This window comes from Schistocerca serialis, chromosome 5 (assembly GCF_023864345.2).
Source record: "Schistocerca serialis cubense isolate TAMUIC-IGC-003099 chromosome 5, iqSchSeri2.2, whole genome shotgun sequence".
Classification (NCBI taxonomy): domain Eukaryota; kingdom Metazoa; phylum Arthropoda; class Insecta; order Orthoptera; family Acrididae; genus Schistocerca; species Schistocerca serialis.
In genome coordinates, this window is record NC_064642.1 from 267,024,910 (window position 1) to 267,042,122 (window position 17,213).

Genomic DNA, 17,213 nt, shown 5'->3' on the forward strand with positions numbered 1-17,213 from the left:
CAAACTGAAATGTGACAGCTAGCGAGAAATCACCCTGCTTAACGTCTGCTGTAAGATCCTGTCCAATTTCCTCATACATAGAATTCAGCCAGTGGTAGAATCGGTGATTGGGGAGTGCCAGGGAGGTTTCCTGCCAGGACGGTCGACAGTAGATCACATCTTCAGTCTCGGGCAGCTCACTGAGAAACTGGGTGAGCATGGTAAAGATTTCCGTATTTTATTCGTTGATTTTAAGAAGGCCTATGTTTGCGTACATCGCAATTACCTGCTCAGCTGTTTAAGGGAGTTTGGTATGGCAGAGAAACTCATCAATCTGATAAAAATCTGTCTGAGCGAAACTTGTGCAAAGGTGAAGATGGGAAATCACGTAATTGAGAAATCTGAAATTTTGCCAGGACTCGGCAAGGAGATGGATTGTCCCCTAACCTGTTCAACTCTGCCCTCGAGAAGATCGTACGCGAGACCTTCCAAGAGAACAGAGGGATTGAAATTGAAGGAAGAAGACTGCATACTTAGCCTATGCAGACGACACCCGTTTACTCTCTAGGTCTGAAGATGAGTTGGAGCAAATGGCCAAAGCACTAAAGGAGGCTGCGAGCAAATTTGGGCTAAACATAAACAAAGCCAAGACAACCTCGTTATGACGTGTGGTCATCATTGTCAGACTACTGGTCATCTACAATCACTGCAGGTGGGAGATCAGTCCTACAAGAGAGTGCATGAATTCAATTACCTAGGGGCACTTTTCACTGAGAACTCGTCATGTGAAGCAGAGGTCAATGCCAGAATACAAGCAGGAAACCGATCTTACCACAGCCTAGCACAACAGCTTCGGTCCAGATATCTCTCCAGACAGTTCCAGATTCGACTGTACAAAACCCTGATCCAGCCTGTAGTTCTATATGGCTGTGAGACATGGAGTATCCGGAAACGGGACTTCCATAAGCTCCACATTTTTGAGAGAAAAGTGCTTCGGAAGATATTCGGTCCAGCTCTGGATGCAGACACAGGGGAATGGAGGATCAGACACAACCAAGAGCTTGAGGAACTATACCAGCAGCCCAACATACCAGGAACTGTCAAAGCCTAACGAATGCAGTGGGCTGGTCATGTGGCCTGGATGGAAGATCATAGATGGCCCCGAAGGATCCTGCATTTCACACCTACAGGAAAGAGACTCCCCAGGGAGACCCAAGAAGCGATGGAGGGATGGCTTCCATGAGAATTTAAACCAACATCAATAGATGTGGACGGATGGCGGATAGCAGCAAGGGCAGAATACTGTAGAGGAGGAAACTTGTAGAAGCGGGTGGTCCACTGGGCCTGATCACGTACAAAAAGAAGAAGAGAAGAATGGCTTATATGCATCAAGAGGGCGACAGAAAATGATGTCCAGGAAGTGCAGAGATCAACCTTTTATGGGATGTCTGTTCCACACTACACGAAATGGACATCGTCGACTTTGAAGAAATGTTCAAAACGAAGCATTAACTTGCACAATGAACACCAGATGAAAATGGCGCGACGCAGTGGTTACAAAGGTTCGCACCATGAAGATCGAAGACAAACTCCTCTGGAGTTACAAACAGGACAGGACGTTCAGCTAGGTATCCAATCTTAAAGAACGTATATAAAATCATATTGGTGTAACGGGGTGATGAGAACTGATGGAATGTGATGGCATGCAACCGAATGCAAAACAGCCTGTCTTGGAGGTTATCGAGAAACCGGCTATTTTTAAGGCGTAGCTGCAGATAGTGTGATAATATGTTTTATAGGCACGGAAAAACAAACATCCAGAATCTGAATTTGTCCAGTAGTTCCAGGTGATATGAAGTGCAATGTCACACACGTTTCAGGAGCGATAGTTTGCTTTAAAGGAGTGTGATTTTACACGTAGACGAGGAATCAAACAAAAGAGTTGTTTTGACCAGCTGTTGGCCAAAAGTAATGCTCATAGCATAGTTCTTTTACTCCCATTTTTGCTCTCTTTTTTGCTGTGACGCATTGCTGTAGCACATATATTCACTATTGTTCTTGCAAGATCACGCACACGAGAAAGAATCGTAGGGGGGTAGAACATCAACTTCTCGCAGCACAATAAGTGACTTTCCATCCAATTTACCATCCAAATTAACAATAAACAAAATTGTATACGAATGCGTTAAGGCACTGATGGTAGTTGGTCTCGATACAACTCTCTTGGCACCGATAATTTACAGGGTTTCTTTGATACGCATTTCTTATTCAAATGCCGATTGGTCGGAGTTGAAAACAAATTCGTTACTGGATAAATTTTCGGGCCAATTCCAGTGTGTTATGCATCGTCACGTTGGCGCTTTGTTCGAAATTTCGTTATGTTACGTCTTCCAGTTCTGTAGCACTGTTTGAAGTTGTGCAACCATCCAGTGCTTCTCTTGAAACCACTATAATTTATGTCGAGCGCAATTTTATGTGCATAATTTACTAGGTCACTATCATGCACAATCTGTAAACTGTATCGAGCATCCTTGAAACGTGCAAACACCAGTTTTTGTAATAAGTACCCTCCATTGAATATCCGTAGTTTTTTATGCACTACAGGTTATATTGCGGCGAACTTATTCGAAATCTGTTCATAACTTCTTTTCACTATTCAACGGATGCTGCTGCATGTACGTAATTATGTTTAATAACCGTTCCTTCGACAACGATTGTCCTTTACTACATTTTACTGCAGACGGGATTTATTGCTCACTGTCCGACAAGGATGATGAACTACATGGCTCGATACCAGTTTCGTTTTCATTTTCGCTTGTTAAACACTTGTCGCCATCATTGTATTCTCCATGTACATTGTCCACACAGTCGAACGTGCACGACATCACACATTTCATTGACTCATCTTGCAGAACCGCTAATATTTCATCTGCCACTTCTTTCTTATTCTGCGAAATTCCTTGGGTTTCTTTCTGATGAAATGTCATACATCGGCATCTGTTGTTGTGGATATATTGGAATGTTTGCTTTATTTATGGTTGCCATTGCTCCTCTTTGTACCAACACCACTAGCACTGTGACACAGTTTGAGTTCCTCGTCGACTAAGCAGTTCAAGTACGCTCTGTAGCCATATGATGTGCTCACCAATGGATACCTCCAGTCCTGCACCCTGTAGCCCTTAGCAGCCAATACTGTGGTTGGGTGGTAGACGATATGTGAGGTATACAATGCCGTAAACATCATTGGCCTTTTGCGACCCCGCACTCAGAGTGTTCATTGTAAGTGCCCCACACGTAGAGCAGAATAATGCAGGACCCATATTTCACTCAAAACGCAAAATGTTTTTTTTCTTGTAACTTAAGTGGCTACAATAAATAGATAATGTACTATACCAAGCTCAAAGAAACAGTTTTTATTACATTATATCGTATGAAATTTCAGTTCGAAATTTTCCGCATCAATCTCCCCCACTTCCCCTGTCCTGTTGGAAAACCCTTTGGAATGCTGTTCATGAAAGCATAAGAGGTCGAATCACCAGACTGACGTACAAACGTCCAGTCAGGGTATGTGGGATAAGCGCTAGAATGCTCCTGCTGTCATAAGAAATCGCACCCAGTGGAATGCGCGCTGCAGGGTAGCTGCCTCGGTGCTGACCCTGAAGTGATAGATTTGCAACAGTTCGTTGTGTCACTGAGGGGCCAACTACTGCTCTTGCTGCCGCAGATGCAGTACGATGGGCCAGAGCCATATGCCGCACGCCGTGGTATTTGCTCTCTCGGTAGTGCCACGTGACCCTCCAAAGCCCGGTCTTCTTATGAGCGCACATTATTTTGACCACCTGTTGGCCAAAAGCAATGCTCATAGCATAGTTCTCTTACTCCCATTTTCCCTCTCTTTTTTGCTGTGACGCATTGCTGTAACACATATATTATTCCCTATTGTTCTTGCAAGATCACGCACACGAGAAAGAGTCGTGGGGGGGGGGGGGGGGGGTAAAACATTAACTTCTCGCAGCACAATAAGTGACTTTCCATCCACTGCCAGCAATAATGTACACTGGCTACATTCCTGCCAAGTCTTTCTGCAATATCGCAGAAGGAATATCCTGCTTCTCGAAGCACTATTACACGACCTCGTTCAAACTCAGTGAAGTGTTGATAGTGACATCTTTTACGTTTAATCTTGGTTTCGTATCTTATTAATTAGAGCTGTTATGATATTTTCCTTGGAATATTGAATAGACTCTAGCCTTTGAACTGTATCTTGTATTAGTACTAAAATCTTTCAAAACCTCATTAACAGAGCTGTAATATTATTGTTGTGGTCTTCAGTCCTGAGACTGGTTTGATGCAGCTCTCCATGCTACTCTATCCTGTGCAAGCTTCTTCATCTCCCAGTACTTACTGCAACCTACATCCTTCTGAAACTGCTTAGTGTACTCATCTCTTGGCCTCCCTCTACGATTTTTACCATCCTAGCTGCCCTAAATTTGTGATCCCTTGATGCCTCAGAACATGTCCTACCAATCGGTCCCTTTTTCTTGTCAAGTTTTGCCACAAACTCCTCTTCTTCCCTATTCTATTCAATACCTCCTCATTAGTTACGTGATCAACCCATCTAATCTTCAGCATTCTTCTGTAGCACCACATTTCGCAAGCTTCTGTTCTCTTCTAGTCCAAACTATTTATCGTCCATGTTTCACTTCCATACATGGCTACACTCCATACAAATACTTTCAGAAACGACTTCCTGACAATTAACAAATTCCACTTCTTCAGAAACGCTTTCCTTGCCATTGCCAATCTACATTTTATATCCTCTCTACTTCGACCATCATCAGTTATTTTGCTCCCCAAATAGCAAAACTCCTTTACTACATTAAGTATCTCATTTCCTAATCTGATTCCCTCAGCATCACCCGACTTGATTCGACCACATTCCACGATCCTCGCTTTTTTTGATGTTCATCTTATATCCTCCTTTCAAAACACTGTCCATTCCGTTCAACTGCTCTTTCAAGTCCTTTGCTGTCTGACAGAATTACAATGTCATCGGCGAACCTCAAAGCTTTTATTTCTTCTCCATGGATTTTAATACCTATTCCGAATTTTTCTTTTGTTTCCTTTATTGCTTGCTCAATATACAGATTGAATAACATCGGGGAGAGGCTACAACCCTGTCTCACTCCCTTACCAACCACTGCTTCCCTTTCATGCCCCTCTACTCTTATAACAGCCATCTGGTTTCTGTACAAATTGCAAATAGCCTTTCGCTCCCTGTATTTTACCCCTGCCACCTTCAGAATTTGAAAGAGAGTATTCCGGTTCACATTGTCAAAGGCTTTCTCTAAGTCTACAAATGCTAGAAACGTAGGTTTGCCTTTCCTTAATCTTTCTTCTAAGATAAGGCGTAAGGTCAGTATTGCCTCACGTGTTCCAACATTTCTACGGAATCCAAACTGATGTTTCCCGAGGTCGACTTCTACTAGTTTTTCCATTCGTCTGTAAAGAATTCGAGTTAGTATTTTGCAACTGTGACTTATTAAACAGATAGTTCGGCAATTTTCACATCTGTCAACACCTGCTTTCTTTGGGATTGGAATTATTATATTCTTCTTGAAGTCTGAGGGTATTTCGACTGTCTCATACATCTTGCTCACCAGATGGTAGAGTTTTGTCATGACTGGCTGTCCCAAGGCTGTCAGTAGTTCTAATGGAATGTTGTCTACTCCCGGGGCATTGGCGCATTATTATGTCAAATATAGTGCAGTATTTCCTCCAGTCTGGCTTATATCTAACTACATGATAATCTACGAAGTTTTACTGCTCTCTTTTAGGCCGAAATGTATATTTATTTAAAAATCTTGTAATGTATTAAAGAAAATTTCACATAACTCTCTTCATCACGCTTTTATAAAAACATCGATTTTTGTGGAAACTATTCATTCAGTTTTTATCAAAGTTAGTGTTACCTACATCTCCATCTCTCTACTCTAGTCTGTGAACACGTTATTAAATTGTAACAATATATAATTCCAGTCAATGCATCGTACAAGGTCAAGGTGCTCTCAGTGTGACAGAGTAGGGGAACACCCTCCTCCTCATTCTCGCTAGCGCGCCACCATCGCCACGTAGCCAAAAGCGCTTGCTTTCCCACATGAAATCTGCAAAGAAGTGGGGGAAAGTCTCAGATCTGCAGCGGAATAAGGCATGGAGAATGTCTTTCCGTGACGTTACACATGCGTAGAAAGAACAGTGGTACTACTGCTCCTAGAGAATACATTTCCTGTAGCCAACCTTACAAAGAGGGAGCAGCGGAGACGGTTCCTGCAGCTATTGGCAGCGAGGTGACTAAATCTTCTGATTAAGCTTGGGTAATGTCAATCAGGATAACTTTTTACTAGTCATGGTATCTTTGTATCACTTACCACTTTTGTTTCAAATGGCTGCTGCTCCACCTAGTTGCATTATTTTGTACTAAAAGTAACAGTTTTATTACCTCTGTGAGTTGTAGTTAGTATATCAATTGCTATCCTACTTCCTAAAAGCTCTTAGGCTCGTGATTATTCTTTAATTACATTGGCTATGAAAAAAGCTTCTGGCGGCAGTGATTTAACATGAACAATGTCAGGTTGATACAGATATCTTGATATTTCAATGGAAACCTACAGTACTGAAATACCACTCTTTATCTCTACTTCTAACACCAGATTTCCTTCCAGCACGACCTAAATTTACCCATAGCATTAGATATATAAAAAAATTCTTTTTTTTTTTACTGGTCTAAAGTTATCCTGAATTACAGTCTAACTTTTTATCAGCATTAAAATTGGCCTGTTACTGCAGTAGAACACTATTAGTATATATTTCACTCTTCCAAGCACTTAGTAACCACAGATGTAAAATTTTACAATGTCTGTTTGATGTGTAATTTATTTTCTGTCCAATATTTTCAAAAATGGTAAAAAGTGGTACCAAGTTACCCCTATCGAGTGTAAGCTGTCGTGGCTCTTGGAGAATGTCTGCGTGAGAAAAGTACCTTCTCCTGTGACGGCATGTCTGCTGCTCAAATTTGAATGCAATGGTTCCAACTCAACTGACTTACATCATCTATGACTTTCTTAATTCAATTTGTGCTGGCCTAACCTGTGGCCAGCACACCGGTCGGCAAAGATGTAGCAAGAAGGTCGATGGTAGACGCAGGATCAAGTGCGCCTATCAGGAGAGAGGCCAAAGACAGACTCGCAAGTAACACGCTGCCAATGCCCTCTCGGCAGCAAGTACTTAGACCGCCTCCACGGACCGGAAGGCTCAGTCTCAGTCACTTGCGCAGTGACTACCTCAGTCACTGACGCACCAACTCGCACTACAGTTTAGCGTCTGTCAGTACATTGCAGCTAGATTAGTGTACATAGCGGGACATGTACTTCACCAGCAGTGAGGCTAACGTGAACCAGTACGGAAGAGCTTGTACCGCAACACATGGACTCTCTTAAAGATAAGTAGCTTCCTGTATGTGTAAATACAGAGCCCTTTTAATAAATGTGTGCAGTTGTGTTATAGAAAGAGGACACCGGCATCCAAACAACATCCTCTGCCTTCATTCCTTTTGCACAAGACTCTACAGTGGTAATGAGGATACTACAGTGGCGACAAGGACACAACACAACTGATAGACTGTTGTTAAAACTATTATGCCCCCCCCCTGCTGTCCCGTTCTTCTGATGGCTCTGTGCCTAGGCATCACATCGGCGGTTCCAGATGGCTGAGGAAAATTGCCAGCAGTGTATGAAGCTGACGATCAAGTCTATCGACTTGTCAGTTAACTATGCAACAAACCCATAAGCACTAACATTGGAATCGCAATTAAGTACTTTGTATTAATCCACAATCATATATAAGTTTATTATGAAACCAAACTTTCTTTGTATGGGATTGGAGTGCAAAGCTGCTGAGGCTTCTCCGTGTGTGTTTCATCACTGAAGGTCACAGGTTTACAAAGGGTGGCAGAATAAAGTCAGATTAAATCTGGCGATGCTGAGGAATTAGATTAGGAAATGGGGCAAGGAGATTTGCTAATTGGCCAAGAAAATAAATGACGATGGCGGAAGTAGAAGAAACATAAAATGGACACTGGCAGTACAAAGACAACCGTTCCAGAAAAAGAGAAACTGGTCAATATCAAATATAAATTTAAGTGTCAGGGAGACTTTTGTGACACTGTTTCTTTGGAATGAAGAGTAAAAGTAAAACCATTTGAGAATAGAGGCTCTTGGAATGTAGAGTTACGGAAGAATGCTGAAGATTAGATGGATAGGTTTAATAATTAATGAAGACTTACTGAAATGAACTGTAGAGAAAAAGAATTCTATCGCATCTAGACACAAAGAAGTGGTCCTTTTATAGGTCACATCCTTAGGCATCGAGGAAGCGTAAATTTGCTGATAGAGGAAAGTGAGGCCAAGGGGCGTTGAATATTTCAGAAGAAGACCAAGGGCTGACTGTAGTAAGTACGATCAAATGAATGTGGGTTGCAGTAGCTGAGGACATGAAGGCGGATGCACAGGATACACTAGCGGCGAGAGCTACATCAGACCAGCCAGAAGACCACAACAACGACAAATAAAATTTTCGGAAGATATAACTAACTTTAGAAAAGGCTCTGCTCATTGCTTACCTTGCTATAGATATCATTTATATTTGTGAAAGTGTTTCTCATTTGTCTCCCAGATTGTAGATTCAAATGGTTCAAATGGCTCTGAGCACTATGGGACTTAACATCTGAGGTCATCAGTTCCCTAGAACTCAGAACTACTTAAACCTAACTTACCTAACGACATCACACACATCCATGCCCGAGGCAGGATTCGAACCTGCGACTGTAGCGGTCGCGCGGCTCCAGACTGAAGCGCCTAGAACCGCTCGGCTACTCCGGCTGGCCCCAGATTGTAGACCTTCGCACTGGCACACAATGAGTTGCGGCGTAACATGGGTCACCAATACATCGTGTGGTTCTATTCCAATATACAGGGTATATCACAATGGCGTAAACGCATAGAACTGAAAGTACACGATACTATACTGATGGAAAAAAATCGCACCACCAAAAAAATAAATTTGTCTAGGCAGCATATTTATAATTAACATTGCAAGATCACAGGTTAATGTAGACGCGAGATAAGCCGATGAAAATATGAAGTGCTGGTCCATTAATAACTGATGTAACCCCCTGAAAGTTGAATGCAAGCATGAAATCGTGAATACATTATGTTGTTATGCCCGCACACCCACCGTCGTCGCACTGCACAATAGCGCTTCGCCGTTTCTCCCCGGGCAGCGGAGTTGACCGCAAAAGTTTGTGTATATATTGTCCTGGCTAGTTAAGAACCATTACCTGCCGTGTGGGTCGGGCATAAAACATCTCTGAATCACGTTGTGAATCTAGTGTGTGAACTAGCAGTTGAAAATTGATCGCCTTTTTTGCAGAGAGATTTCATACACTTTCAACCACGACGGATCCAAAGACAGTTTTTTTATTACTCTGAAGTAAGATATCAATTGAGTTCCAGTCTATTTTTACTAATTTGTTTCCCTGAGTAATTTCACTTAGTTACTTTAGCAGTCTGTATGCATCGTTGAATCCTATTAAATCTATTTGTAAAAAGGTTTATCAGATTCCTTCAATAGCCATTGAATGTTCACAGATATTATTGTCTCTGTAATAGTAAATACTGAGAATGTCTCGCATATTTCTGTTTTATTGACACAATTAAGTTCTTAAATTTATGAGAGATGGCTCTGGCAGAGTTAAATCCTAGTGTGTATTGTTTCGGTATGATAACAGCCAGTCAGTAGGCCTACTACATTCCTTCGTGTACCTATCACCGAAGATATGCTTTCCCATGAAACTGTCCTTTGCCATTAATGTCCGATAAATTATAAATATGTCTCTGGGCCTTACTATTTCTTAGCTTCTGAATTCTCACGACTCGATGTTAATTATGGTTTCGAATCCTTTCACTGTCTGTTCAGAACAAGTTAAGTCTTTTAACGGGCACTGGTTTTCACTTCTCGTTTATTAGCGGAATCACCATGACAATGACCGGCAAAGATACTAGTGTGATAAGGTCCAAATATTTTCGGTCCCAATATCTTTAATACACTCCTGGAAATTGAAATAAGAACACCGTGAATTCATTGTCCCAGGAAGGGGAAACTTTATTGACACATTCCTGGGGTCAGATACATCACATGATCACACTGACAGAACCACTGGCACATAGACACAGGCAACAGAGCATGCACAATGTCGGCACTAGTACAGTGTATATCCACCTTTCGCAGCAATGCAGGCTGCTATTCTCCCATGGAGAAGATCGTAGAGATGCTGGATGTAGTCCTGTGGAACGGCTTGCCATGCCATTTCCACCTGGCGCCTCAGTTGGACCAGCGTTCGTGCTGGACGTGCAGACCGCGTGAGACGACGCTTCATCCAGTCCCAAACATGCTCAATGGGGGACAGATCCGGAGATCTTGCTGGCCAGGGTAGTTGACTTACACCTTCTAGAGCACATTGGGTGGCACGGGATACATGCGGACGTGCATTGTCCTGTTGGAACAGCAAGTTCCCTTGCCGGTCTAGGAATGGTAGAACGATGGGTTCGATGACGGTTTGGATGTACCGTGCACTATTCAGTGTCCCCTCGACGATCACCAGTGGCGTACGGCCAGTGTAGGAGATCGCTCCCCACACCATGATGCCGGGTGTTGGCCCTGTGTGCCTCGGTCGTATGCAGTCCTGATTGTGGCGTTCACCTGCACGGCGCCAAACACGCATACGACCATCATTGGCACCAAGGCAGAAGCGACTCTCATCGCTGAAGACGACACGTCTCCATTCGTCCCTCCATTCACGCCTGTCGCGACACCACTGGAGGCGGGCTGCACGATGTTGGGGCGTGAGCGGAAGACGGCCTAACGGTGTGCGGGACCGTAGCCCAGCTTCATGGAGACGGTTGCGAATGGTCCTCGCCGATACCCCAGGAGCAACAGTGTCCCTAATTTGCTGGGAAGTGGCGGTGCGGTCCCCTACGGCACTGCGTAGGATCCTACGGTCTTGGCGTGCATCCGTGCGTCGCTGCGGTCCGGTCCCAGGTCGACGGGCACGTGCACCTTCCGCCGACCACTGGCGACAACATCGATGTACTGTGGAGACCTCACGCCCCACGTGTTGAGCAATTCGGCGGTACGTCCACCCGGCCTCCCGCATGCCCACTATACGCCCTCGCTCAAAGTCCGTCAACTGCACATACGGTTCACGTCCACGCTGTCGCGGCATGCTACCAGTGTTAAAGACTGCGATGGAGCTCCGTATGCCACGGCAAACTGGCTGACACTGACGGCGGCGGTGCACAAATGCTGCGCAGCTAGCGCCATTCGACGGCCAACACCGCGGTTCCTGGTGTGTCCGCTGTGCCGTGCGTGTGATCATTGCTTGTACAGCCCTCTCGCAGTGTCCGGAGCAAGTATGGTGGGTCTGACACACCGGTGTCAATGTGTTCTTTTTTCCATTTCCAGGAGTGTAATTCGCATGCAGCGAATAAAGTCCTAATTCAACATTAAAGTTTCTGCATTCTCAATAAATCTCTTCAAAATCGTAAGTATACGATCGTAGCGTTTCGTTTAACACGTAAAATCACCATTCACTTGAATATCAATGTTCGTACACCCAATCACCTCTAATTGACCCCGTCTCTGAATTTATCCCAAAATAATCTATTCTCCATCACTCCAATGTCTAATCCAATTCTAAGAATGCAATTTAGTTAGGCTTATAACCCCAAAATTCTGACTACCACGGAAGAAATGCGAACACACTCCCCACCGCTGAAAACAAAATCTCAAGCGACCTAAAAATGCTGTGCATTGGTTTATATATTACATTCAAAACAAAACGCAGCTCTGTTATGTCTTCTTTGGATTCTCTATGTACTACTTTGCGTTGCACTATTTCGAATATCTACTCTTTGTAAAATTTTAACTATTGCTTTGAAATACTAGTCCCGTTTTCTGGGTCTAGGTCATTTTGTATTACAGAATTTAATCCAATACTCGTTTCTGTATAACCACTCTCTAAAGAGCGGTTACATTGCATAGGTGCCGGATGTCAGTTTGTTTCATTAACTTCCATACCTCTTGCCCTTGGTCGGTCAATACAGCGACGGATAATGTTGTTTGTGGGTGATGCTGGAGTTGTCGTCCGATGATATCCCATACGTACTCAATTAGAGACGCATACGGTGATTGAGCAGGCCAAGGCAACACGTCGACACTCTGTAGAGTATGTTGGATTACGACAGCAGTATGTCGATGGGCGTTGTTCTGTTGAAAAACACACCCTGGTATGCTGCTCATGAGTGGCGGTACAAATAATCAGACTGGCGTGTAAACTTGCAGTCAGGGTGCGTGGGGTAAACATGAGAGTGCTCTTGCTATCACACGAAATCGTACGGCAGATCATAACTGTAGGTGAAGGTCCAGTGTGTATATCACCGAGCGAGGTGGCGCATGGTTTGCACACTGGACTCGAATGCGAGATGACGACGGTTCAAACCCGCATCCCGCCATCCTGATTTAGGTTTTCCGTGCTTTCTCTAAATCGCTTCAGGAAAACGCCAGGATGGTTCTTTTGAAAGGACACGGCCGACTTCCTTCCCCATCCTTCCGTAATCCGATGTTTCAAATGGTTCAAATGGCTCTGAGCACTATGGGACTCAACTGCTGTGGTCATCAGTCCCCTAGAAATTAGAACTACTTAAACCTAACTAACCTAAGGACATCACACACATCCATGCCCGAGGCAGGATTCGAACCTGCGACCGTAGCAGCCGCGCGGTTCCGGACTGCGCGCCTAGTACCGCAAGACCACCGCGGTCGGCTAATCCGATGGGACCGATGACCTCACTGTCTAGTTCCCTCCCCCCAAATCAACCAAACTCAACCCAAAACTGTAGCCTTTTAGCACATAGACAGGTTGGTTGCAAGCCCTCAACAGGCTTCCTTCTAACCAAAAAGCGGCTTGCACTAGCATTGAGGTAGAACCAGCTTTTATCGGAAAACACAACAGATCCTCACCCTGCACTCCAATGAGCTCTCGCTTGACACCACTCAAGTCGTAAACGGCGGTGGTTTGGAGCCAGTGTAATGCAGCTACAGGGTATCTGGGTTGGAGCTGTCCTTGAAGTAACCGATTTGCAACAGTTCGGTGTGTCACTGTGGTGCCAACTGGTGCTTAGATTGCTGCTGCAGATTCAAAAATGGTTCAAATGGCTCTGAGCACTATGGGACTCAACTTCTGAGGTCATCAGTCCCCTAGAACTTAGAACTACTTAAACCTAACTAACCTAGGGACATCACAGACATCCATGCCCGAGGCAGGATTCGACCCTTCGACCGTAGACCGTAGCGGTCTCGCGGCTCCAGACTGTAGTCCCTAGAACCGCACGGCCACTCCGATCGGCTGCTGCAGATTCAGTACGAGACGTCAGAACCATTCGCCGAACACGATGATCTTCCTCCTCGTTACTGCCACGCGGCCGTCCGGAGCCCGGTGTCTTGCTGCCGTGTATTCCAGTGACCACCGCTGCCAGCAGTCATGTATAGTGGCTACATTCCTGCCAATCATTTCTGCATTATCTCTGATGGAACATCCAGCTTCTCGTAGCTCTATTACACGAATTCGTTCAAACTCAGCGAAATGTTAATAATGGCCTCTGTGTCGCCTTAAAGGTATTGTTGACTATCATCAACTCACCACGCTCACTCTGAAAGGTAACTCACGACCAAATTTGAATAGACATCATCTTTCAGCTGTAGGAACACGCCTACCAACGTTGCATAACTCCTTCTTGGTGCTGCGATTTTTTACCGTCAGTGTAGAAGCACAAGAGAGTCAGTAAACATGGTGTCCAAAAGACATACCTGAAGAGTTTTACTGAACAAATGCTCATAGCTCTTAAAATGAGCATTTTGTAGCCCAGGTTTACTGTATAGTTTTTCTTGTTTTGGTCCATACTGTCTCCTCCCAAAATATGGAAACCAATGAGCTTGCAGTGGAAGAGATTTGTTTTACAGTATCGAAGAAGCACTCATAGCGTTTTAGAACCCACGTTTACTGAGACCTTTTTGCTTCGTGTACTTCCAACTGAACGCATTTACGTCTATAATTATGATGCACACAGTATAACGAGCTTGTAGTAAAACGGATAATAATTGTGGCTAGTAGATGCTTAGAAATGGTGAAACGTATTGAAGAGGTAGCACTTCTCGTGGGCGCTTGTCGTAGGCTACCCATTAAAAAATATTTGTTTTAGGCCATATATTTATAAAGATTGTTTAAAAATTCGAGAACTCGGACTTCATTTGCAAAAATATATGTATCAAAATTTCGACCAGGAATTATTTTTCGTAGAAACTGGACATCAAAGAGTGGCAGTTTTTGTAATACCGAAATCACTCGTACGGCAAGAATCTTCATTGAGGATGACGTAACATCAGTACCTATTTCTTGGAGATAGTAGAATATGGAGCAAAATACCTAAAGTGGAGGATTCGTTTACAGCCAGAGACATCTGTGTCATTATTAGCTAATTTTAATTTGTGTGAAGTGGTATATGACTTCATACACGTGTTACGGTAATAACAGCAGATCTTGTACCAAACAGTGCAGTTACTCAACATTAACACAGTAATGAGCAGACATACTCCTCTGTTACTCAAAATTTAAATATATTCCTAACTAAACTCCATCCGAACGGGTCCAACGGTACCGACTGGCCACCGTGTCATCCTCAGACACGGGCGTCACTGGATGCGGATGTGGAGGGCATGTGGTCAGCTCACCGCTCTCTCAGCCGTTGTCAGTTTTCGTGACTGGAGCCGCTACTTCTCAATCAAGTAGCTCCTCTACTGGCCCCACAAGGATTAATGCACCCCGCTTGCCAACAGCTCTTGCCATACTCGGACGGTGAACTATAAATTTAAATATATATTTTGCTCTAAAATGTTCACTCTTTACCATTACCACGAGCCACAATTGTCCATGCTTTCCAGTTCATTTTCAGAATTGTTACCCAGTTAACACCAACTCTACCCCTCTTATTCTTGGTCTATCCTTGTTTCTCTTGTTCCCCATTACTGAAATCATATTTCTTCTAGGTAGGTTGCCTTCAGCTATAAGTATCACGTAGTTACAAGATTTTACCCGCACTGTTTCACACAACGTCATCTGTTAAAATCGAATTTAGCTTCCGATGTGTTCTGAATGTACATAATTATCGTGTTCCCAGTATTGCCAAATTCGCATTTTGTATGTCCAATTTGTACTGAAAATATTCTGAGTATGAAAATTTATTATAGACACTTTTATATTGTTAGCTTACAGAGAATGATCCCGTGAAGTTCGAGTGCGCAAAGTTACTTCAGCCTAGTGACGTATCACATAATAAGTGAATGTAAGAAGGCATGTTTGCAGCATTGTAGATTGCATTCTGTCATGGTGGACGTTGAGTCGGTGACCTCTAAAACTTTAACTGTAGGATGTGGGATGAGGACGGCGGTCATTTTCATGTTTGTAATGGTAGCATAGTGAAGATAAGCTTCACAGCCCCTGAGGAAGGCCAGCCAAGGTAGAAAACGAGAGATGCCATTGACCTCCATGCCCTGTTTCTGGTACGAGTTTACGACCGAAAATGTAAGTTCATCATTGATAAAGAAGAACGATCATGAAGTAAGTACGCAGTGTGGTATTCGTATGCTGAATTTGAAAGTTACCGCAGGTACTTCAGTTGTACAGGTTGCGCGGAAATTTCCGTTACAGACTTCTAGGATTTGTAGAGGGGAGTGAGTACATAATATTTTGAATACCAACCCATGACCGGTAACGTTAGGTACAGCCGTTTGAAAATGTTTTTGGTAAGTAGGTAAGCAGCAGGGTAGTCATAACCGGAGGTGGTTACGTTGAACCTGCTGATGTCATTTGATGTCTGTCCTACCTCTCTGACCTGGTTCGAGTTCCATTCAGGTGTCTGTTAGAACAACATAGTTGAGTACACATTTGCAGAATACACCGACACGATCCTTCTGAATGGTCGAGTTGGTGTGTTTTTATTAAACCAGATAGTATATTAAGTAAAAATCACCTTTAAGCTGTTCAGCATACCGTGTTTTCAGTTTAGGAGCGTCTTTGCTACAGTGACGTGATTTTTTGGTAAAATTTGTCTGGTGAGCATCTCAATAAATGTATGTTTCACGGACAATGTTCTCATTCATCCCAGTGGTGGCCTCGATATGAACGTAATGTGATTGATTAAATTCTTTCAGTGCGGTTTCACGAAGCAAACAATCTTCCCCGCCGTTGCAAAAACATGCCACCCCTGTGACGTTGCACTCTGTGTAAACCTTTCTTCTCCACTTGATCCTACGAACATCGTCACGAAGCATGTGTTTTTATTCGAATGCCTCGCATGTCTTACAGAATTCAACACAAAGTGTTTTGTGCTCAGTTTATCCTGACCTTGCAAGCAGCTTCTCCCCGACAGTGCGGCGCACTTTGGTGGTGGGACAGACGGTGACGGCAGGGAAAGGTATCTCGGAGAGCGGGAAGTTGGTGGTCCTTACGGTGGTCCTGATGGGGCTCTCCCTGTACTGGCGCCACGCCTGGCTGACGAACACCACGGCGCAGCCGGCGGACACCGCCATCGCCACCAGCCAGCACAACCTGCAACCGAGCCGCCACCTCACCTCGCGCCGGCACTACTGCGTCGTGGTTGTTCAGGTGAACATTACAGATACCATTGCTTATCACTGACATCGCAAAAAGATTTTATTTAACTAAGTTTTACAGTGTATCTTGTACACTAAGGTGACAAAAGTCACCGGATAGCAATGTGCACATTTACAGATGACGGTAATATCACGTACACAAGGTATAAATGGACAGAGCATTGGCGGAGCTGTCAGGTACACTCAGGTGATACATTTTAAAAGGTTTCCGACATCATTATGGCCGCGCGATGGGAATTAACAGACTTTCAGCACGGAGACGTAGTTGGAGTTAGACACATGGGACAGGCCATTCGGAAATCGTTAGGGAAATCGATATTCCGGGATCCACAGCGTCAAAGGCGTGCCAAGAATATCACATTTCAGGCATTATCACTCACCACGAACAATAC

General features: G+C 44.0%; 1 protein-coding gene across 1 annotated transcript in view; it reads right to left on the reverse strand.

Moving 5' to 3' along the window:
• Positions 1-16,737, reverse strand: part of LOC126481890 (sodium channel protein Nach-like) — a 148,900-nt gene extending 132,163 nt beyond the window's left edge. The window contains exon 1 of the mRNA XM_050105849.1: positions 16,553-16,737. Within this exon, the coding sequence (XP_049961806.1) occupies positions 16,553-16,737 (185 nt within the window). The remainder of the gene's footprint in view (positions 1-16,552) is intronic.
• Positions 16,738-17,213: the final 476 nt, after the last annotated feature.